The sequence below is a fragment of the Ambystoma mexicanum genome, chromosome 13, assembly GCF_040938575.1.
Source record: "Ambystoma mexicanum isolate Mex_15411 chromosome 13, UKY_AmexF1_1, whole genome shotgun sequence".
NCBI lineage: Eukaryota > Metazoa > Chordata > Amphibia > Caudata > Ambystomatidae > Ambystoma > Ambystoma mexicanum.
This window is the reverse complement of record NC_090938.1, coordinates 509,227,114-509,248,969: the sequence shown is the minus strand read 5'-3', so window position 1 is coordinate 509,248,969 and position 21,856 is coordinate 509,227,114. Positions and strand designations below refer to the sequence as shown.

Below are 21,856 nucleotides of genomic sequence, written 5' to 3'. Positions count from 1 at the left end.
CCATCTACGCTAAAGGCTACCTCCATCGACCCATCCCTTGGACAGACCACTCCCTGATCCTATTCCTCTTACCCCTAGAGTCCGTGTGCTGCAGCAAGGACGTCCACCGCCCCCCCACATTACTTCAAGGCACACCCGCAAACCTATGGCAGAGCTACCAGAACCCACCATTTCTTCATTTCTCGCAACACTGCCAGACAGTAACGACCCAAAGCCATCCTTGCCTCCTACAATGCCATGCTCTTACACATATTTGACCTCCACGCACCGCTTAAAACCACATCCCAAAAAAAAAGAAAAACACATCCCAGAAAAAGACTGCCTTCCACAACTCGTTCACTGCTGAACTAATCACCCTGCGTAGACCCAAATGGGCACAAGAACACTTTTGAAAGAAAAACCCCTCCGCAGTCGACCAGCAGTCCTTCGAGTCCTTCCTCTCCTCAGTCAAGATATACAAAGTAGCCATCATCACCACCAAATTCGAAATATACACCACCAGAATCAGGGAGGCCTGCTCCAACACCAGAGAGCTCTTCAAAATCTTTACAGAACTTGAATCTTCAGCACCCCCCACGGTCAGCTTCCCAAAGGACAAAGCATGGTGCACATTCGTCCAATCTGCACTAACAAAACTGTCAAGCTTAGAAACAAGCTTAATGTTCCTTAAGATATTTCTTCTGATTGCTAAAGATGTATCCCCCACCTTTCAAGCCAAACTGTCCATGACCACCCCTTCCACTTTTCCTCAGTCACACCTTCAGAGATCCAAACTATCATCTAGCCCCTAAAACCTTTCAAAAAGTTTCAAAGGCCACCTCTGTCCCTCACACATCATCAAAATGTGCACTGGCACCCACCATCTCCTAATTCATCAATGCCTTCTTTGAATCCAGGTGTGTTCCCACAGCCATCAAAGAAGCCTGGGTCACCCCCCTACTTAAGAAATCCACCCTCGACCATGCCCTCTCTGCAAACTACCGACCCATCACTACTGTACCATACCTTCTTAAAATGATTGGCCTCACTGCATACACCAGCTACAAGCCCACCTGGAAAACCACAGCCTCCTTGGCTCACGTCAATCGGGCTTTATACCAGACAGAGTACAGAGGCCGTCCTCCTTGACCTCAAGATCCAGCTCAACAGCATTTGGAATTCAGGAGAACTCGCCATCCTCCTCCTACTTGATCTCTGCAGCTTTCAAACTTGTTGACCATGACATCCTCCGTCAACACCTCACCACCAAATTCAATTTCTCCAAAGAAGCTGCCAGCTGAGTCAATTAATTTCTCAGCAAACATTCCTTGAGGGTTTTTGTTGGCTCTGGAGCGGTCAACCCCATCCCTGTATCATATGGGGGCCCGCAGGGCTCCTGCATTTCACCCACCCTGTACAATAAGTATACCAAACTCCTTTCAACCACCTTGACAATCTCGAGTTCCCCTAGACCAGCTTTACCGACGACATACAAATCTTGCTCAAACTCACCGGAAGTCACACTCTAGACTCTGCTAAATGCAACCACGTACACAGCATCGTCCAGGCTTGGATGGCCGAACATGGATGGCCAAACACCATCTTTGCCTGAATGACAACACTGAGCACCATCTTTGCCTGAATGACGACAACACTGAGCACCATCTTTGCCTGAATGACAACACTGAACTCCGCATTGTTGGATCCCACATCGGCTTAAATGCCTGGATCCTGCGTTCGCCGCCTTCTCCATCAATGGCAATAGTATCATTGTCTCAAGCCATGTGGAGACCCTGGGCATCTACCTTGATGCAGAGCTTTACATGCAGAAACACGTCAAGGTGCTTGCATCAGCAGCAGCTGAGCCCACTAAGCTCATCAACCTCAGCAGAACATTTCCATACCCTGGCCTCACCCTCGACAGGGCCATCATTTAGAAAATTGGATTATTGCAACCCCATTCTATCAAGCATCCACCAAAAACATATCCAAGCTCCAACTGATCCAAAATAACGCCCTACGGGGTACCTGGGGCATGAAGCGAACTGACAACACATCTGAAACAAGACGGGAGGCCCATTGGTTGCCAACGGCCACATTGATTTCAAAATCTTATCGTTAACTCACTGATGTGTCCACAACACTGCCCCAGCCTTCCTCAACCAGTGCATAACTTTAAGGCCTAAACCGCGCTGGTCTGCTGCCCGGGCCTTGGCCACTTCCAGATACTCCAGAAAGCGAGCAGGGGTGCCAGCTTCACTGTCACGGCCCCCACATTGTGGAACGCCCTCCCCCTTGCATCCAAGAAGACCCTCCTACTTTAGCGTTCAAAAAAAGACTCAAAACTTGGCTGTTCAACTAAGACAGCAAGATGGCACTCTGCAAGGCTCCTCCTTTCCATGCACCCATTCTGTCCCATCTACTGTCCACCTTGTTCAATTTTTGCCTTTCTTTACTAAGATGTACCAGCGCTGTGATACCTCTCGGGCTGGGCGCTTCCAACACATTAAATAAAAATAGTACTACCTATTATTAAAAAACTATTAATGTTATTACTATTAGTAATACTATTATTAGCGCAACATATTCTACTAGTATTTCAATCGACTTTTAAATATTATCCAGGAATTACTACAAGTAGCACTATTACTGGTATTCCTATCAGTGCTAGTATTATTGCTGCTTCTAAATTCACTAAAATGCTATTACTCTGCCAACTGCTACTGTTCATTTTAATACTACTGTTACTTCCTTTGTTTCCACTACCACAACAGTCACATAACAGAGTATATTTCAGGCTCTGCCTTCCTTGCACGTTTTTCGTGGCCTATACAATGTCTAACGTTGCAAGATCGCACACAGAGAGCATTCTGGGTAAAGCACAGGATTAACCCCTGAAGAAAGGCACGCGGGTGTCTCTTAACCTCTCAGTGTATGTATTTCCTCCAACAAGCCCCTGCATAGCATTGGACTCATTTCTTTCTGCATGACCAATGTCAATCATTTGGTTACTTGTAACTAACATGACACTTTTTATACTGAACTATTAGGAAGACATGACAAGCATTGGCAAAGCCAAAGGTTTTGCCTTTTGTGTAGGCATGGGCTATGCATTTTCCAGGTCCTGACACAATGGTGCTGCCTGGCCGTAGGTGGCAACAGCTGGCAAATGGTACTACCTGGACATATGGCAGCGTCTGGCAAATGTCAAATGCCTATTCATTGCAATGTGCAAAACAGGTTTTTCTCAGCCTTAGTCCAGTTTTTCTAAAAATCACACAATTTTGAGTGCGGATACTTTTTTTTGTTCTTAATGAAAATGTTATGCTGAAATGGAATAATGTGTTGGCTTTTAGAAGTCACAAAGGGTTTCTTAATCGGATGGTAAAAAGCCCCTCATTTTTGCTTTTTATCTGATGATGTTCTTTGTGACCTTGAAAGCTAATGCATTATTACAACTCGGCGTAATATTTCCAGTTAGACCAATAAAATGTATCAAAACTCAAACTTATGATTTTCTTAATGCCAATACGAGAGCCAAGACTGTTGGCAATTCAGTGCAGGGAACAGATGCAAGGACATACATATTGCTTAGAAACCAAATGACGGTAGGCTGACTTAGTTAGGACATTTTCATTACATAAGGAGATGGTTTACAGCTGCATTTAAGCCATTACCTTTCAGAAGACTGCTTAGATGTAACATTGGCTACCCCGTAAAAGCATAGACCTAGCTCAGCGAGATCCGGTGCATGTGCGAGATGAGGTGTTAGTGCGTAGAGGGACAGCTAGTGGTGGGTGGCTGAGAATGGCCATTCTCAAAGGGTGTCAACCCCGATTCGCATCCCATCTCTCTTCTATGTCTCCACCGTTGCCAGTAGTTCCAGCTCATTGGCAGCGCTGACAGCCCAAGGAAAAATGGGACCAGTTTTAATGGCCTAGGATGGAGTAAGAGGAGCAAACCTCCCTAGAATTCAACAGCTATGGCCTTCAGATGCTGTTAAGCAGCTCACCCCGCCCCCTATATTTACATGGAAATCACAGCCCAGTAGGTTAATGCATGTGATGCAGACATCTTTGCAACCTTCTAGTCACATGTCGACTGGGAACATCCATTCTGTCGAGGCTGATCAAATGAGTAGCATGGAGTTGTTGCTCGCTCCCCTGTATGGAAGAAGTTATTAAGGTTTTTATTCTCACCGGGGCCGGTCTCGCAGGTGGCCGGATACTGCTCGATAACTGGCGCTGATGCGTTGCTGTAATAATCAGTGTCGTGGATCCACCAGTACGGTCTCTGGCCGAACAGGACCCTAGTGGAATTCAGAAAGAACATTCCTTACAAAGACTGAACTGTTGATGACTCGTTCGCTTACCCCCCCCCCCCCATCGCACAATCAGGGCCACAGGTGAACACTTCTGGATTCAGGGTGATGGGGGGGTAGACTGCTGCATGAAGATGGCAGCAGCCTGCTAGAACAACCCCAATCACATCATGCATTTCTCATTCTTCATAGTGGCTGGATTCTTTGCTCATTATGCCCAGCTGCCTAGTGGGTCTGTAATCACAGGTGACCCATTCAGCCAGCCCTGGCATTTTAGCCAACAGCACTTTGCGTTCTGGGAGTTGTAGTGGGGGTTTCACCATATTTAATATGGGCCTTTAAGTCATCCTTCATATACAAGAAGCTATGACTGACAGTGTCATACATGGCATGTGGCCACTTGGTGGGTAGAACTGTGCTACCTGGTGGCAGCTGGGAAAGTGCTGGATGGTTGTCAGAGTGCAATTGGGAATAATAATGTTTCGGAAATGTAATTTATTCCAGATGACGATGGAGGGGAAATCCTCCACTTTGATGCCAAGCACAGAATTTGGCGAAACGGTAAAGGGGGCTCTTCCCAAAACATCCTCCTGGGTGAACTATCAACCCCAGACAGGAAGATGGGAGACCCGACAAGTCATCCGAGGAGACAAGGCAGTACCTAGTCTGCACGGAATGGATTCCAGTCAATCCCTATGATACGACCTGCATAACCTCAGTATAACTAGATATCAGCTTTGATCTCTGGTACGCATAGCACCTTGACACAAAAGAGAGGGACCCAGATAAGTGAGGGTAATGTCTGGATAAAGCAATCTATATGAATACAAGAAATCCCCTCACTAAAGGGCCTCTGCAATGAGGTATAATGAAATTACTGCACTAGTAAATATGGGTCACTTACACGTGAAAATATAAAAATATATCCTCATTTCTTTTGCGTTTAAGAATTCGTCATACCTTTTTCTTGTGCACTTCATTAAAAAGGTTTGACTTATATAATAGACCACCACACAATGATATAACAACAATAGGACTCTAAACAAGTATCCAACACCTCACCCAGTGACACAAAAGGCTACGCTAGTCGGAATAAGACTAGTTTCACCCCTGTTGCATGGAGGAGTATTTCAAAACTTAATATGAACAGCTCTTTATAATGTCCAACATGTTTCTGTTCTTATCACTGAGAACATTCTTCAGGGAAACAATAATAATACTTTAATGTGATACAGATTGAAAATAATTCAAACTTTACACATTACAAATTACATTAAAAAAATGAGCTCTTTAAAATAGGACATAAATATATACATCAATACATAGTTCCTTTACATACATCAAGATTACTTCAAAGAGAAAGTAAAGTAAAATACAAAATGCTACATAGTCAGTTATCCTTGGCTACATGTTAACACACACATTGTAATGGTTATGCAGGAGTTATACACCCCTACCAGAGACGTCATGCCTCTATACCCATTAACTGTGTGGGAGAAGGATTACCTCTTCCCAATCAGAGTCACTCGATTATTAGTGAACCCTTCTTATTAGGACATTTTAAATCAAGGCGCCCATAACTTTTTCGATCTGTAGCCATACATTATACAATGCAATATAGAGATGCATATTGGAACTTTTAGTACAATAAAGCCAGAATGGTCTTTCACATATAGTTTGAGGGTCGTGCACAAATTCCCCAAGATATTTAGAAATGGAGGATCCCAATACAGAGCACTCGGTTAGTAGATGCTTGGCGGTCTCCAGGCATTCAGGGAGGTTACATAAACGGCATACTCGCTCAGTAGTAGTGATCTTTTTCCTGGATCCTAAATTATACAGAGTTGGTAATTGCTCCAGGCGGAACAGAGTAATAAAACGTCTGAGCCTTATGGAGGGGCAGAGGTACAAATAGGCTTGGGGTTTCATAAAATTATAGAGTCTATATTTAACAAAAGCACATGACTTTAAATTACTCAAGTGTGAGAAGTTCTCTAACCAGTCCCAGAGGTCTACCTTTTTACCAAGCGCTGTTAAAACGTCCTGGGAGACAGTTGCCCCTCTATGAGTCCAACCTATGTCTCTGAGAAATTTGATCATATCTTTCTGGAGGGGGGAAGTGGTATCCTTTTTACTCACTTCTTGATGTATAACAGCCAATAACGGGTTAGGAGAACTGCTCTTCATCTTGAGATAAAAAGAGGGCGGGCTTCTAAGTACCAGTGCTTTAAGTGATGGAAGGCCCAGCTCAAGCCTAATCAGGGCCATTGGGACACTCGGAGGTAATCCCAGTATACGTCGCCAACATTTTCCCTCCATCACTTGCAACCAGGGCAGGTCGAATGAAGAAAGGGCTTCCAGCCCATACGTAATCATGGGCGCAAACACTTGAATATATAAGTGTCTCGTCCCCCATAGGGTAAAACCGGCTTGCTTGCAGGTGAATGACGCAATTAAAGCTGTTACTTGCTGTGCCCTAATTATTCGCCCTTGTCTGCACAGGGAATAATCGCCCAGCGGTTCTATTTCAACACCTACATAGCGATAGGATGGAGAATATAGTATATTGTTATTATACACCCAGAGCTCGACTCGGGATACTCTTTTCTTCGTAAATCTGATCACCTTTGTCTTGTCTAGGTTAATCGACAAACCATTGATCTTGGCATATTCCCATAGAGTCACCGCAGAGCGCCTAATACCAGCTATAGTGTTATCAAAGACGACCAGGTCGTCTGCATATGCTAGGACAGTGCACGGTGCTTCCCCCGTTTTAGGTGGGCAATTATTCGCCTCGGCCAGTGCTAATGGGATATCATAAACGTATAGATTATACACCAGGGGTGCTGTTACGCATCCCTGTTGTACCCCCCTGTTCTGTCTCACCTGTCTAGTCATACTGCCCTCTTTGTTTAATCTGAGGCACACCGTGGTATTATAATGCAACTGTCTTAGATAGTGAAGGAGACCAGGCGGACAGCCCACGGATTCTAGCTTAGTCCACAGCCTAACTCTTGGGATGGAGTCAAAGGCAGCCTTGAAGTCAATGTATAGCGCATAGAGCGGGGGCTGTCCCTTGCTAAGTGCCCGCGTTCGGAGCGTATCCATCACCCAAAGATTGTGCGTGGTAGAGAAGCCACGGCGAAAACCACATTGGAATTTGCTAAGAATGTTGGTGTATTCTACCCAATTCTGCAGCTCCATAAGCAGAAGTGCTGCAAAAAGTTTTCCCGTGGTATCAAGCATGGAGAGAAGCCTATAGTTATTTGGATCCATGCGGCTACCCTTTTTGAACACCGGCACCAATATAGCCGTTTGCCATGAGCGGGGAGTCGTCCCCTGAGCTAAGACCTTTTTGAAAAGAATAGAGAGGAGGTGTGCCCAAAAAGCAGGGTGGTTCTTAATAACTGCATTGGCCAACCCATTGGGGCCAGGAGCTCTGGAAGCTTTAAAGGTGGCTATTTTATTATATATGGCCTCTTCCGAGACATCAAGAGGCGGAGGAAAGGGAGCCTTCACTACAGGTGTAATCGGATCATCCGCCTCTCCAGAATTACGATCTAATAAAGATTTTACCCATGATTCCTCACCAAGGGGGTTGTCTAAATGGCCCTTAAACTTCTCTCTGTTCTCATTTAATAGTAGCCATATATTACGCGAGTTTCCAGAGCAAACGGTTTTAACAAGCTTTTGATTTCTGATATTCCTCTCTATTGTTCTGATGTTCCTAATACAGGCTCTGTATTTATTTTTGGCTTTTCTGACTTTTTCGTAATAGGTTGTTCCCACTATATGAAAGTGCTTAAGACCCCGAATCTCTGCTCTTAGCCCTCTCTTGGCGTCACGTATACCCTTATTATAAGGGGGAGTTGAACCTCCCAATTTTATCATGTGCTTCTTTTTTATTGTGGCATGCAAACCCGAGAATCCTAGGATCCATTCTTCTATTTCGTTTGCGGTCATCTGTTCGAAATGAGGAAGAGACCACTGAGCGGGAGATGTAAGTGCTTCTGTAGCCGCTCTAATGGTTCTCTCCGACCATACTATTCTGGATCCTGAGCAATTGGTTTGAATATTGCCAATGTTCAAATGAGAGGCGGAAGGGAGAGGGAGGCTGAGTGAGCAAAGAAGTAACGCATGGTCGCTCCAATTATTGGGTATTACCCTCATGTCAGTAACTATGGACTGCATTACGGGGCACATAAATATATAGTCCAAAGTGCTAAATGATATGCCATTGGACCATGTGTGTTTCCCCGGCCGGTCACCTAATGTTCGACCATTAATCATGGTTAATTCCCAGGTATCGAACAGTTGTAACCACCCTAACCCTTCACTCTCCCTTTTCCCATGAGACATCAAGCATATTTCACTCAGGACAGGGTTAGGAGAAACCAGATGATCGCCCCTCATATGGCAATTAAAATCCCCCATAACCACTACCGCTAGATTACCAGACCTTTGTGTCCAAGATGACAATAACTCATGAATAGCCTCTTGTAGTGGTTCTCTTGACAACGCTCCAGGGGGATTATAGAAGTTAATTACTAAAAATCTACTTTGCCCATTTTCATTTGGATAGTCCACCTCAACCGCCAGAAGGTAATCAGCGGCTTTGGACTGAATCTTCCGAGAGTTGACCGTGTTAACCACCCCCGTGAGTAAACCCCCATATGGGCGATCCTTGTCCCCCCTTTTGGCAAGTGACTGATATACTACAAAACCATCAAGCATTAGTGGATTCAGTGTCCATGTTTCCTGGAGACATATGCAATTATGCTTAGACAGCAAGTCCACTGATCCCTCTGGCCTCAATAGATGGACAAAGCCTTGACAGTTCCACGATATAAGAGAAAAGCTTCAATGGTTGTGTGTGATTCGCGGGAGAGCTTCCAACAATGTTTTAAGAGCTTGCTGTATTTCAGTCATCGCCGGGTTTTCCAGTGCCACCAAATTAGGTTCTTTGGCCGTGGGGGCTTGTATATCAATGGACTCAGATTCCTCATTTGCGTCCCTCTCCTGTGGATCAACGTCAATGGCAATATCTACCGCTATCAGTTCTTCTTTATATTTTCTAATCATCTGCGCAGAAGCCAAGAAAGTGCAATGTATGGCAGAGACATGGGAGTTAGGAACCTGTAAGGGTTCAACAAACAAGAAGTCATCAGATTTCATAACTCGAAGTTGAGGAATATAGTGAAGTCTAGTTAAGAATTCTGATCGCGACAACCAGGGATTTTTTCCACTAGGATAGAGGTTCTTAATGTAACAGATGCGACTCAGATTACATTCCTCATCTGAACTTCTTTGTACGGGCCGTGTAGGTTCAAGTGTTTCTCCTGTTCCGCCCGACCCTATGGGATCTTCAGGATATAATGTAGCACTGTAGTCTAGGTCTTGCTCCGAGTCCACCCTTGAGACTTCATCTAGATCCACCACACTAGACTTCTCTCCCGGGTACTAGCCAGTCTGACAAAGGCCCCTTTGCTTTTATAGCTCGAGCTGCCGCTCGTGCCATTCTTTTTCTGGCTTTTTTAGAGCGCGATTCCGGGGCTGATTGAGGTCTCGCGATAGGGAGTGGGGCGTTCGTTGATACTTTCTTGTTTTTGAGTGCCCTTTTGGCTAATCTACGTTGTTTCCGTGTGGGAAAGGTCCCAGGACTTTGTGCAATCTCTAGATCTTCTACATTTGCTACTGAAAGTTCCTCAACTAGGGCATTGTCCTTAGGGACAGGATGCTCGGCAGCTGCCTCAATAAACTTTTCCAGCTCTTCCATCTCTTCCACAATATGAACTGCATCCGAAAGGTTCGCTTCCACCTCATCTCGAGGGAGGTCCTTAAGCTCCAATGCCCTCGTAATGGTGTTAGTATTTGTCAATATGCGCTCTGACATTTGCAAGAGTATTTTAAGTGCAAATTGTAAAGAGGCTACTGACGATTGGAGCTCGGTTATTGCCGTAATATTGGCGTGCGGGCTGTTATCCTCTTCGGCCTCGTTTTCGGGGCCGTCCTCCATGGATGCCATCGCTAGATTTGGAGAAGCAGATAGGCGACCACAACTGGCCTCGGAATTAAATACCTCCAACGTTGTACTGATGCTTTCTTTTTGATGAGTTGAATTGTTAGCTGCCCTCTGTGGATTCTGTGATGCCATTCCTCTCTGAATACTCAGACAGAGGTCAAGTAATGAGTTGTTATCAATGTCCTCAAAGTTCGTGGAATTTAGTGAGATGCTGCCATTAATGCCTGGTACAGCTGTTTCCTCATTAATTGTTGAATTTATTTCCGGTGGTGGATTCACAGCAAAAAAGTCTGTGATAGCTCCTTGTGCCGCAGGCACTGGATTTATTGAATTCTTCTTGCATTTTTTGCCTTTCTTATTGTTCTCCTTGTCTTCTTTCAAAAGTTGTGTCTTACCTTTCCGCAAGTTGTAATTCGACTGGGGAACTCTTTTCCCCCGCTGCATGTCCACAAAGTGACAACACAATCCGTAGGAAGTTTCTTTGTCAGAGTCCTACTTCAATGATAGCAGTACTACTCGGTGCACCACCCCGAAGTGGTCGCTTCCAGGACCAATGCAGGGTGTGCAGACGGTCAGTGCAGTTCACGTGCCAACTGCCCTGCGCCCCTCCTATTCCCCAAACACCCCTACTGTCTGTTTTCCGGTACCCTAGGGGAGCGGTTATCAGGGATATCAGGGATACTTACGCCACCTGATCCCACCTCCAAACTCCCACTCCTTACTGTCACTCCTGCGCTGGTCTTGCTGTCCTCCCGGCAGGTGCAACGATAGCGCAGTGGTGAGTGGGCAGGTCAGAGAGGGTGGGTATGGGGTACCTGCGGGATACCTGAGGCCAAGTACAGTAGGCCGCTAATCGGTGTTTTGCAGGTCAGCTATGCAGGGAGCCTCCTTACCTCCCTGTGTCAAGCCGCACTTCGCTTTCCACTACGCACACAGTGAGGCTGCTTCCGACACAGACACTCGGACAAATGGTGTTCATGAGATACGTTGTTGGGACAACGGACGGTGCACTAAGACACTAGGGCACCGCAGGATGTTGGAGGCACTGCTGGGGGCTAGAGGCTGAAAACTACAAAACACGCCTCCAATAAGCACCTCAACTGCAGTTCGGCGGTCCGGCCGCTGGGGACCACGAGTCCAACAATGGTCATAGCCCTAGGTCTGGACCAGGACGCGGACCACTAGCCCAGCACCTAGCCCAGCACCTGCGTTCAGCACCCCCCGCTGCCGAGCAACACACTCATACACTCTCACTCTCGGCTCCCAATCGCCTCGGCTCGGCACGGCTTCCAATCGCCCTGAGCCCCGAGACCTACTTGGAATCTTCTGTGCACACAGCTGCCTCGACAGACTTGCCAGTTAATCAGAGCTTCGGCGTCTCGGCTCCCGCGCCTCACAGCTTCACAGCTGAACCTCTGCCTTCACTGAGCCTTCCCGGAGCCGTCACAGAGCCTCGGAGCTCAGAGCACTGCGTTTCCTGCGAACTCGGGATTAGAGAGATTAGAGGAAGGGACCTGCAGAGTTCACAGAGTCAAGCCGCATTGTCGCTCGCTAGCAATCGCAAACACAGCCGCTTCCGACTCTCAGACTACAATCAGGGAAGCAATCATCAATCAAGGTCATCCATGATGTAAATGCTAGCAGCTTTGTAGTGCCTGTGGTGTAACCATAACCTGTAGACCCGCCCGAGCCCACTCAGGTGTGAGCTGCCAGGAAAGGTGCAATGTAGACCTCCAAGTGCCTGATTATGCAATCCACATCTGCCGCCTCGTCTACTTGATATGGACTGACTCTAGTGGTCCTTCACAGTTCTCCCAACATGAGAACCGTGTGCAGGGGATAGCCGGAAACCAATATCCACTGCCAGTGTTCTTGTCTGGTTAGCTATGCCTAAAATGCACAATGATTCATGATTTTGCCGGCTCCATGACTCTGGTGGTTGCCTGTGAGTCAATTGAACTCCTACATGTGATCACAAACATGTGACCACTGGAGACGCGAGTGCCGCTATATGTGTGTAAGAAACAATATATAGCATAGACCGCCATCACAATGGAACATAGCTGTATCCTTCCCGGGAACAGCTACCCGCCCGCATACATCTGCAGCAATCACAAATTGACTCCACAACACACATCACCAGTGCCAATAGAATGCAGCAGAGTCCCACAAAAAAATTCTGTCCAGCTGTCCACATAATCAGTCTTCTTAACTCGCATACTCTTCCGACAGCCTATCAGAGCACCTATCCACCAGCCAGATCTCCTTGGGTCACTATCAGGGATCTAGCCACCCCTAACTACCTTCGAGCTGGCTAAAAATGCACCCGCATAGAATCCTCCTTCACATCTCAGACCCCGGTCCTTCCAAGGGCGTTCACCCCACAGAGCTTTGAGGCCATACCAATGGCAGTAGGCACTATACAAATGCCATATAACAGAACATGATATGATATTATAACAGAACATAACAGATTGTCTTGGGAGGATAGCTCAGGGGGCAATGTGCTCGCCTTAGAAGCAAGACGACATGGAGCAACACAGGTTCGATCCCCGGGTCCGTGCTTAGAAACCTCTCCGTATTAAGCGCGTTATAAATAACCTATCATATCATATTATTACTGAGGGCCGTTCAGTGAACTCATAGACAATGCACTGCTAAACAACATGGCTTGGGCACACTGATAATGCAGTCTGGAACCTCTGTGGACAATCAGGGCTACAGGTGAGCACACACTCCAGGTGGTCAAACAAACGCTTCCCCAGAACTACAAAGGGAAGTAAGAAGGATTTTGGCGGGAGTGCGGTTGGGCCGGTCCCGCTCGCCCCTTTGTGTCAGAAGGGTGACATTATTCTCACACACAGAAACTTTGAGATATATCAAATAACTTAGGAACTAAAACAAGAATGAGGCTGCGCGTTATCTTGAGTTTAAGACTTTCGATTGAAACATTAGAGGCTGATCTGAAATGGTGAGAATAGCCCAAGCGCGTCACGCCAAGGCGAGAGAAGTGGTTGCCCATAGGAGGACCCTGCTGACAGTACCACCCAGCCCCCACACTTGGTGGAAGCACTGGCGCCGGTCCACCTGGGCCTTCAAGCTGCTGTTTCCCATCCCATTGTATCAGAGGTGATGTGTTACCCCCGTTTCCTCTTGTCAGAGAGAGCAGAATAAGAAGACGCTATAAGGGTTTGGGTTATTACCCCCATTGCGTACATGCCATCAATATTCATTCCTTAAGAGAGACAAAAGACCAGTCCTGGTTTTAACTTTGCATTTCGGGACTTGTAGTCATGGGTTTAAAATGAGGAAATCCAGGCCTACAAATCCCAGAAAGCAAAATGAAAACATGCATTTGTAATGCCGTAATGTGTAGGCATTGGAAATGCATTTGCCAGGCACTGCTCTACTGGTATGAACAGGCTATCAATGGGTGCAGCTGTAAAATGGTGTGAGTACCTGGGCGTCTAAGAGAAGTGCCTGACAAATGCCTAATAATTATACACAGGCCAAAACTGTTGGCTTTGCCAGTGCTTGTTTTTAAAAGGATTTCAGTGAATCCATTATATAAATCGAGTGGCTGAAGGCAGTCCTGGTTAGGACATTTTTATTACACCAGTAGCGAGTTTACAGCTCCAATTTAACTATGACTGCTTTTAAAAAAAAAAAGGAACTTTGAACACCAGGTTTGAAGGTAATGCTTGATAAAGTTAGCTCAAAGAGATGCCATGAGGATGTGCTCTGGGCAGAGAGTAGCATGAAGTGGGTGGAAATGGCCAGCGGGATTAGCAAAGCCACGGGCAGTCAGTGGGTGGGTAAATAACCAAACGACACCTACAAGCTTTGTATCCCTCCTCATATGCCATTTCCCCCTAGCTGCACGCTAATGGCATATAGGCCAAAACTAACCTGAACTGAACTAGTGTCTCCCGAATGGAATATGTTGGCATGTATGCCACTTTTACTGCTCCTCGTGGTTGTGACAAAGAAATAGCCCCTTAACAAACCTGTATTAAGGGTGGTGGGTGGGGAAAATGGTGTCCTTTGTAAGCAGGACAAAGTAGCAGTGTGGCATAGTGTGAACCGGTTCACTAGCGCATAGGTGCATTTTAATGCCTCACTACAGCTGGTGTAGTGATATCAATGTGTCCCTGTTTGGTTGGCGATACAGCCCTTCCCTGGTTCGACTTGTGCCCAAAGTTCCCCCAGCTGGTGCCCTGGGGGCCCTGAGATTAATGGAAAAGTCGAGAGAATGCACTCTTGATACGTATTCACCTATTAGAAATGGCCACTTGTCCCAGATTGCAAACTAGCCACGCTTAACACGTGACTCCTTGAGATTTCTGCTTATTGGAGACACACACACACACACCCCTCCGTTGCCTTTGCCTCTCTTTTTTGCTTTGCGATGTGCGAACGTGGGTCGCATATTTTGGTACCGAGCTCCATTGTAGTCCCAGTTGCCAGGTCGGAAGGAAACAAAATATCTGGATGCCCTGTCATAACAAGCTGACTTCCAACCAAATAACCTGCAGATACAAGTGAACATCTAAAACTATTAATAGGTCTCAAAAGTAAGAAACATAACACAATAATGCAAACATACAAAGAAAAGCATAAAAACATTATTTATTTATTTGAACCTTTGTAGGCGTGCACTTAACCCAGGGGCGTCTAGGCGCTAGTTGCAGGATGCGAGAGGGTAAGAAGTATAGGGAAGCCTTTATATTGCATTTTATTTTTTCTGATCGCGTCTATTTTCATTTCTGGTACAAATGGGATTTATACAATCTTTGGCTGTTTTGGTCCTGGTCTTCTCTGGCCCTTGTCCCCTCTGGTCCTTGGCTTCCTTGCATAGCTGCAAAGAAGCCCCATGCCACGTGGGAGCCAGTCCAGGCATTTCCTGAGGAATGCTGGGACTGGTAGTTTTGTTCTTCCCATTATAAATATGCGGCTGAGCAAAGTGAACATCCCGGACTGGCTCATGGTGTCGAGCACGACATGGGCCAACTTGGCAGCAATGCCCTTGTGAGATGCTCCTCTAGTCCATGACCCCTCTGGTACTTGACTACCTGCTGAGTGAGTCACCCTGGTCCTTGACCCCCTGTGAGTCACACTCTTCTGCCACCCCTCTGGTCCTCGATTTCGCCTCTGGAACATGACCACGCTGGTGGGGACTTTAGATTGCGTATCAGAGCAGAAATGCTAACGCTGGGACTTCCTGTGTGAGGGATCAGCGGACGAGTGTTGAAGGCAGCTCTTCCGTTACTAAGGGCCACATTAGTGGTGCTGCAGACGGGACATCCTGCATGAGGGATCAGAGTGGACGTTCAAAGACACGCCAGACCACTATTACTATTAGTTCTAACAGAGGTGAAGAGAGGGTCCATGGTGTGCCCCTTCAGACCCCTATACGCATGACAGCCTGAAGACTAAGAAACGAGAGATGCCAGTCACTCTTTGGCCAGCCCCCAGCAGGACTAGTAACTTCTAGATATGTGACCAGATATTGTCTTAGACAACCATTCAAACCTTATCCAGCTGATCTCTTCGCGGATACAGGTGCCTCCACACTGGATCTGATTGACTAATGATAAATATCCAGCTGTGCTGATCTTATTAGAGACACCACGACATAGTAACGTTAGCCACAAAGCAAACTTGCATCCCTGCACGAAGTTGCACGGACACACACATGAAGAAACATGAATACACACTTCCATAGATAGAGGACAGATGATATATGCACATACTGTCGAAAGTCTTTCCTATTTTTTTTTCATTAGCCAAACGCAGAAACGCAAGAAAGCAAAAGATGCAGAGCAAGCTTGCAGCCGCTTATTGCAACTAACCATATGGAAATACAGGGCCGTGTAAGGAGCCTGGAAGAGCCATTTAGCACTAACCCATAAGGAAAATGGTACAATCTAGACATATAGAAATCATAGCATCACTATAGTAGAGTTACATGAAGGCACAGGCCTCGTAATAAGGCACAAAGGAAAGCCGATTTTACAGCATGGTTCTCAGAACTGGTGCTCACAGCCAAGGTCAGAGGCAAGCAGAACATTCTTGTCTTCAAGGACAGGGAGCCACCTGCAGAATAAATCCTCACTAATTGCAGACAAAAAAAGCTCAGTTTTGCGGTCCTCACCCACGTGGTGCGGCTGAGCAATATCCATTTACCCGCTGTGGGAAGAGAGTAGTTCCCAGCGAAGAAGACAAGAACTGATACACGTGTTGTCTAACAATGTTTCAACCTGCAGCAGTCTCTCAGGCTAGGTGGTTATACCAGTGGAAACAATGGGGACACATAGTCTTTCTTATCACCTTCAGAAGGCACACAGAGCGCTGAGAACAGAGCGGGATCCCAGGCCCGAGGAGATGCACTTCAGCCAATCAGGGAATGCAAATCCAGGGATGAGTGGAAAAGGGCAAGGGCCAATGGTAGTCCTGCCACCCTGCAACAATGTAATAGATCGTTTTTGGGGAAGTCTCAGGCGAGACCACCTGACATACAAGGAATAGTCAGCTAACCTCTATAGGTGCTGTCTATAGGCACTACCACTCCAGCCAATAGTATGGGCTCAAAGCTTTTTGGGGAATGGTTCTAAGTTGTGATGAAATTTGCTAACAACTCATAACACGGGCTCAGGAGCTGTGATTGCAGAATTATTTTCCTGTATGATCCCCGTCTGTTATGGAAAATAAAGGACACTTCTAACTTGCCCTTGGCTGAGTCCTCCGTCATTTACCGGGGGAGGGTTCATTGGGCCCTGGTTACTCTGCTGTACAGTGATTGTCTAGCACAAGCCTCGGTCCTCTGGTATACCATAGTTTACAAAGGCATGAACCTATGGCAGGAAGGGGCCAAAAGATACCAGAGTACTTGTGCAAAATGCTCACTCCTTTTTAGGGAGGTTTGTTTTTGGCTAGTGACGGTTATTTGCCATCGTTATAGCTGGCAAGTGTTCCAATTACACTGATGACATCTTTCGACACTCCTGGATTTTCAGTCAAGGACATAGAAAAAAACACTACAAGTGCCAGAATTCCGTTATAGTTTACTGAGTTCTGAAGTTGTCCCATGTCCGAAGTAAGTAACTCTTATGTTAAGGTTTTCTTATTGGCCTTTGTGTGTTTTTGCCTTGCATGTAGAATTTAATGCAAAACTAAAAGCCTCAGAACACCAAGAACAAAACCAGGAATGGCTATATTCTCACAACTGATACATAACGTGAGAAGTCTGCGCACTGGGACTTGTAGGACCACATTTAGGGTGCTGCTGGCTAAAAATCTTGCAATAGGTGAAATGTTGCACAATGCTACGTGACAATTATGTTTAGTTTTGGTCACTAGTGCTGCACGTTTACCTTTTGCAGTAGGGGGTCACCTGTGACTCTGTCCTTTCTTCAATGCAAACTGCCTACATGTGGAACACTGATTCTGTTCACTCACGGTGGGGTTGAGATGGTGTGATGAAATCACAATTCCTCTGCAGGAGTACAGGGATGAGAAGGAGCTAAACAGCCTACTCAATCAGTGATCCCAATCATGAAGGTGAAACGGGCGCAGCCCGATGGGTATACCTCATTTGCCTCTTTTGGTAGCGCAGGCCAATGACATGCTATACTCTTCAGGAGGGGTGTGAGCTGATGCAGTTGCAACAAAAACAATACTATGGTGGTACAGAAATAAAAGAATGTCCAAGGCTCCAGAAACGTAGGAACTTTAATAAAAACTAACAATAGACCCAACTAATTAAAAAACAGACATGGCGACAGGGCAACTTCAAATATCTTTGTGTCTTTTCTTTGGAGATCGACAACATCAAGCTAGCTTCTTGGTGTTTTTAATCAGTCGAGGTGTTTCAAATTGGGGTTGCAGTAGATTGCGAGCTTTGAGACAGGACGAGACACCTTGAAGCTGTATAACGGTGTGATACAGTATCCGCAGCAAGGATTGGCTCAATCGGCCAAAGCACAGGCAAGCGAAGGGTGGAGGTGCTGCCTCGATGAGTTGAGTTGTCTCACGAAGGTCCGGCAGCGAGTCGTGGTGCTTCAGTGGCGACCACCACGAAGATGGAGCCAGCGGCACAGCGGCTCAACAGCAGATCAGACAGCGGCAAGTGTCAAAAGCAGCTCCTGTGGCTTATGGCAGCTCGAAAATACTTTCTAAGTGGACGTATTAGCAGGAAAATGCTTCAAAGCTGGGAAAAGGTTCTAGAACTTCACCTTAACGTCTGGGTGCCAGGGAGACCCAATCCAGGATGCCCATGTGCCAGGTAAGCCCTTTATGTTTACACCTCTCTTCCAGGAGGGTTGCAGAGCACACTTGCAGGGTTCTACCACCTCTAGTGAGCAGGGTCTTGAGTACAAGTGTCTCAATTGCAGTAGGCCTAATCCTGCCAGCTGGTCACCTCAAATCTGCTCTTAGGGTAGGGAGAAGAGCTTGCCTCTGAGCCTTCTGTCTTCACCTCTGTGGCAGAGGACTTTGGAAAAGACTGTATGAGAGTTCAAAGATAAAACTAGGAGAAGGGTTTGCTTCCCATATAAAGGCAAAATATTACATGGGATTGGTCCAAAGCAAGCCTGTTGTCAGTGGTCTAATTCAGACTGTTGTAACAACTGTCCTTCACCTTCTGACATCACACCCAGAGTGCCTTGTCTGCAGGAAGTTGGTAGGGGCAGGATTTGTGGGAGCACTAGCAGAAACCAAGATGGTAAAACTCTGCTCCTAGCCTAAACTCTCTTATAGGTTATTGTAACTCTACCCCTTCCCAGGTCCACTGACTTCAAATGCACTCCAGTGATCAGCACTCTAATGTGAGAGATGCTTGTTTATGTCGGGAATTGCTTTAAAGCACTGGTTCCCAGGGGACCTCCTTGGGAGGGCTGCTGTTATCTCGGAGGAAGGGGGATCCAAAGACAAGATTCCCGAGTATTGCCCCACATGGTAGGAACATCTAGGATAGACAGCCAATACGCACCAGCCTTGTTGCAGTTTAAGCAGTGCTCACAAAATTGACGCTAATATGATATCCAAATTTCTGTGGCTATATAATTGTGTGGTCCGAGTAGCCACTATGTCATAACCAGACACAGTTTATATTTACAGTTTAACGTGTCACCAGGGTGACTACGCTACACAGTTATCATGTTTTGAATCAGAGGGTAGAACTTTAAAAGCCACCAGTGCCTGTTGGAAATTTCTGTTCCAGCAGCTGTTGGGAATGCAAATGTGACCTTTGAACCTGCCCTGCTGCCACTGCAGAGCTGGTGCTGGGAATGTTAGGGGACTGTCTGAGCAAAGACACATGAGTGCACCATGATTTTGGTATGGAGAATTGTGGGGGTCTCATTAGCAGACCTTCCTTTCTGAAACAGAATTACCCACGTGATTTTATTTCTAAAAACCTAAAAGGCTCGGCCTATTTAACCTTAGTAGATAGCATTCTGGCACAGAAGGGCTACTCACTAATTTATGAAATTTGCTCAGGCCAAAAGTATTTGTCAATCCCGGGAGTGATAAGGTTTTGAGGGGCACGATTGAGAGCTGCCAAGTGGATCCATGTCTTTTGAGACAACTTCGGCCAGTTCAGGGATTTTAGACAACAGCCCTCTGCATTCTGGGATTTGCAGTGTCGCTTTTGTAGTCCTTGCATGCAAAGCATTTCTGTCTAAGAAGCCCAGCCTGCCAGGAGTTGTCACGCATGGCACGTGGCCACTTGGAAGGTTTAAATGAGCCACCTGGACCCGACCACCCCATCAATACCACCAGGGCTGGACTGGCCTATAGGAAACCCTGGAGATTTCCTGATGGGCCTCTGCACCCTGGGCCTCTTTTGTGGGGTATTTCCAAATGTTCTCTCATAGGAAAGGGGCTGGGCTTGCTGAAAATGTGTAATATGGGGCCACTTTGAACATTCTTTCCAGGGCCTCTTTTGGTTCCCAGTCCCACCCCCCCTCCCGAATACCACACTAGCCAACTTTACTTGGGGTGACAACAAAACCTATTTTTCAATGGTAGGTCCTCTCATATGGAGTTGTGGGGGGCTACAGTCCCAGGCTCACTTACGGGAGAATGCGGTTTGCGCTTGTGGAAGTGTTGACTAGTACAGTTTCCCGAAGGGTCAGTCGCTGTTATTGGGGTTGCAAGCACCCTACAGGTGGGGGCTTCTTCCCACGTGGATCATCTTCACGTTCCCACGTTCTATATTTCACTTGGCCTATCGCTCGACTTTGCGTTTCTGGCAGTGTTGCAGTGGGCCCCACCGCAGGGACCTTTTACACAGTGCAGAGGTCTTCGAACTTGATTTGCTGGTCCAATGGAACCCGTACCTGGCATATGCCGGGAGTACCTGGGCATAGTGTGACAATACCTGTCATGTAGTGGATGTGCATGGGCATGTGATGGCCAGGCCTGGCTTGTGGTAGGAGCACCTGCATATATCATGGCCATAGGAGGCATACAATGACAGCGGTCTCTGGTCATTGCATCTAATGCCATTCCATCGACATTTTTCCATCTAAAAAATGTCCATCAAATGCATATTTTTGTGGGTAAAGGGTTAATTTTTGTTTAGGTGCATTGTAAAGGGTAACAATGAGGGTTGGGGCAACAACAAAAATAAGAAGAAAAAAACGCATTTGATGCAAATTTTTTAGATGGAAAAAATGTGATGGAAATGCATGTCGATGCAAGGAATTTGATGCAGTGACCATAAACCAATAACAGCACGTGGCACGGAGTGGCTGAGAGCAATACCTGACGTGGGCTGGGACACCGTGGGCAAGCAGTGGCCCCAACTTGCATGTAGTCGGGGCATGCACATATGCTGGCCTATTTCTGGTACCTTTGGGATCATCCTAGCCATGTTTGTGGACACTTGCCATATGTTTTTTGTTTTATTTTCTGTAGATTTTAAATGCAGGGGGTCGACATCACAAAGATACTTGGGGTCAGAATCTCATTGGGGAGATGGGCGACCAATCGCAGCGGTCCCTCGGGCGGGGAGGCCTGCTCATTCTAGCTTCTTTCGTTGGTGCAATAACCCGTGGAGGATTTGCACGAACAGGGCGCGGGGTGAATGGCACCGGTGCCCTGGCGCCCTGGCGCAGGAAGTGTGCACCGGCCCTGCGTTCACAGATAAGTATCCTGCATCCTTTTCACTAAGCTCAGCAAGTCTCCCAGAGAACTCTGCTGAGTGGCCGATCACGAACCACTCACTCGACAGCTGAATCTGCCTTATTTTCGCAGTGGTCATCTCCTTTGGGACAGGAGCGTGCCGGGAGAAGAAGCGCGAGAGCAAAGACAGGGTTGGAGATACAGCAGGGTCTGTGGTTTCAACAAGGCCGTCAAAAAGGCCCGGTGGGTGGGCTTCACCTTTCCTCAATATCTAGGTATCCTGTTTCCAGGCACCAGCGGCAGGGAGGCCCTGGTGACCCCATTACACCAGGACTTCGCTTCACCATGCTTTCATTCACCCAGTGAAAGCATTCTGGGAGTTGTAGTATTGTTTCTCTTCCAGCCAA

General features: G+C 46.7%; 1 protein-coding gene across 1 annotated transcript in view; it reads right to left on the bottom strand.

Moving 5' to 3' along the window:
• The window catches only part of LOC138521397 (glucose-6-phosphatase catalytic subunit 1-like), a 64,768-nt gene that overhangs the window by 37,049 nt on the left and 5,863 nt on the right, over positions 1-21,856 (bottom strand). Inside the window, exon 2 of the mRNA XM_069634185.1 lies at positions 4,179-4,288. Within this exon, the coding sequence (XP_069490286.1) occupies positions 4,179-4,288 (110 nt within the window). The remainder of the gene's footprint in view (positions 1-4,178; positions 4,289-21,856) is intronic.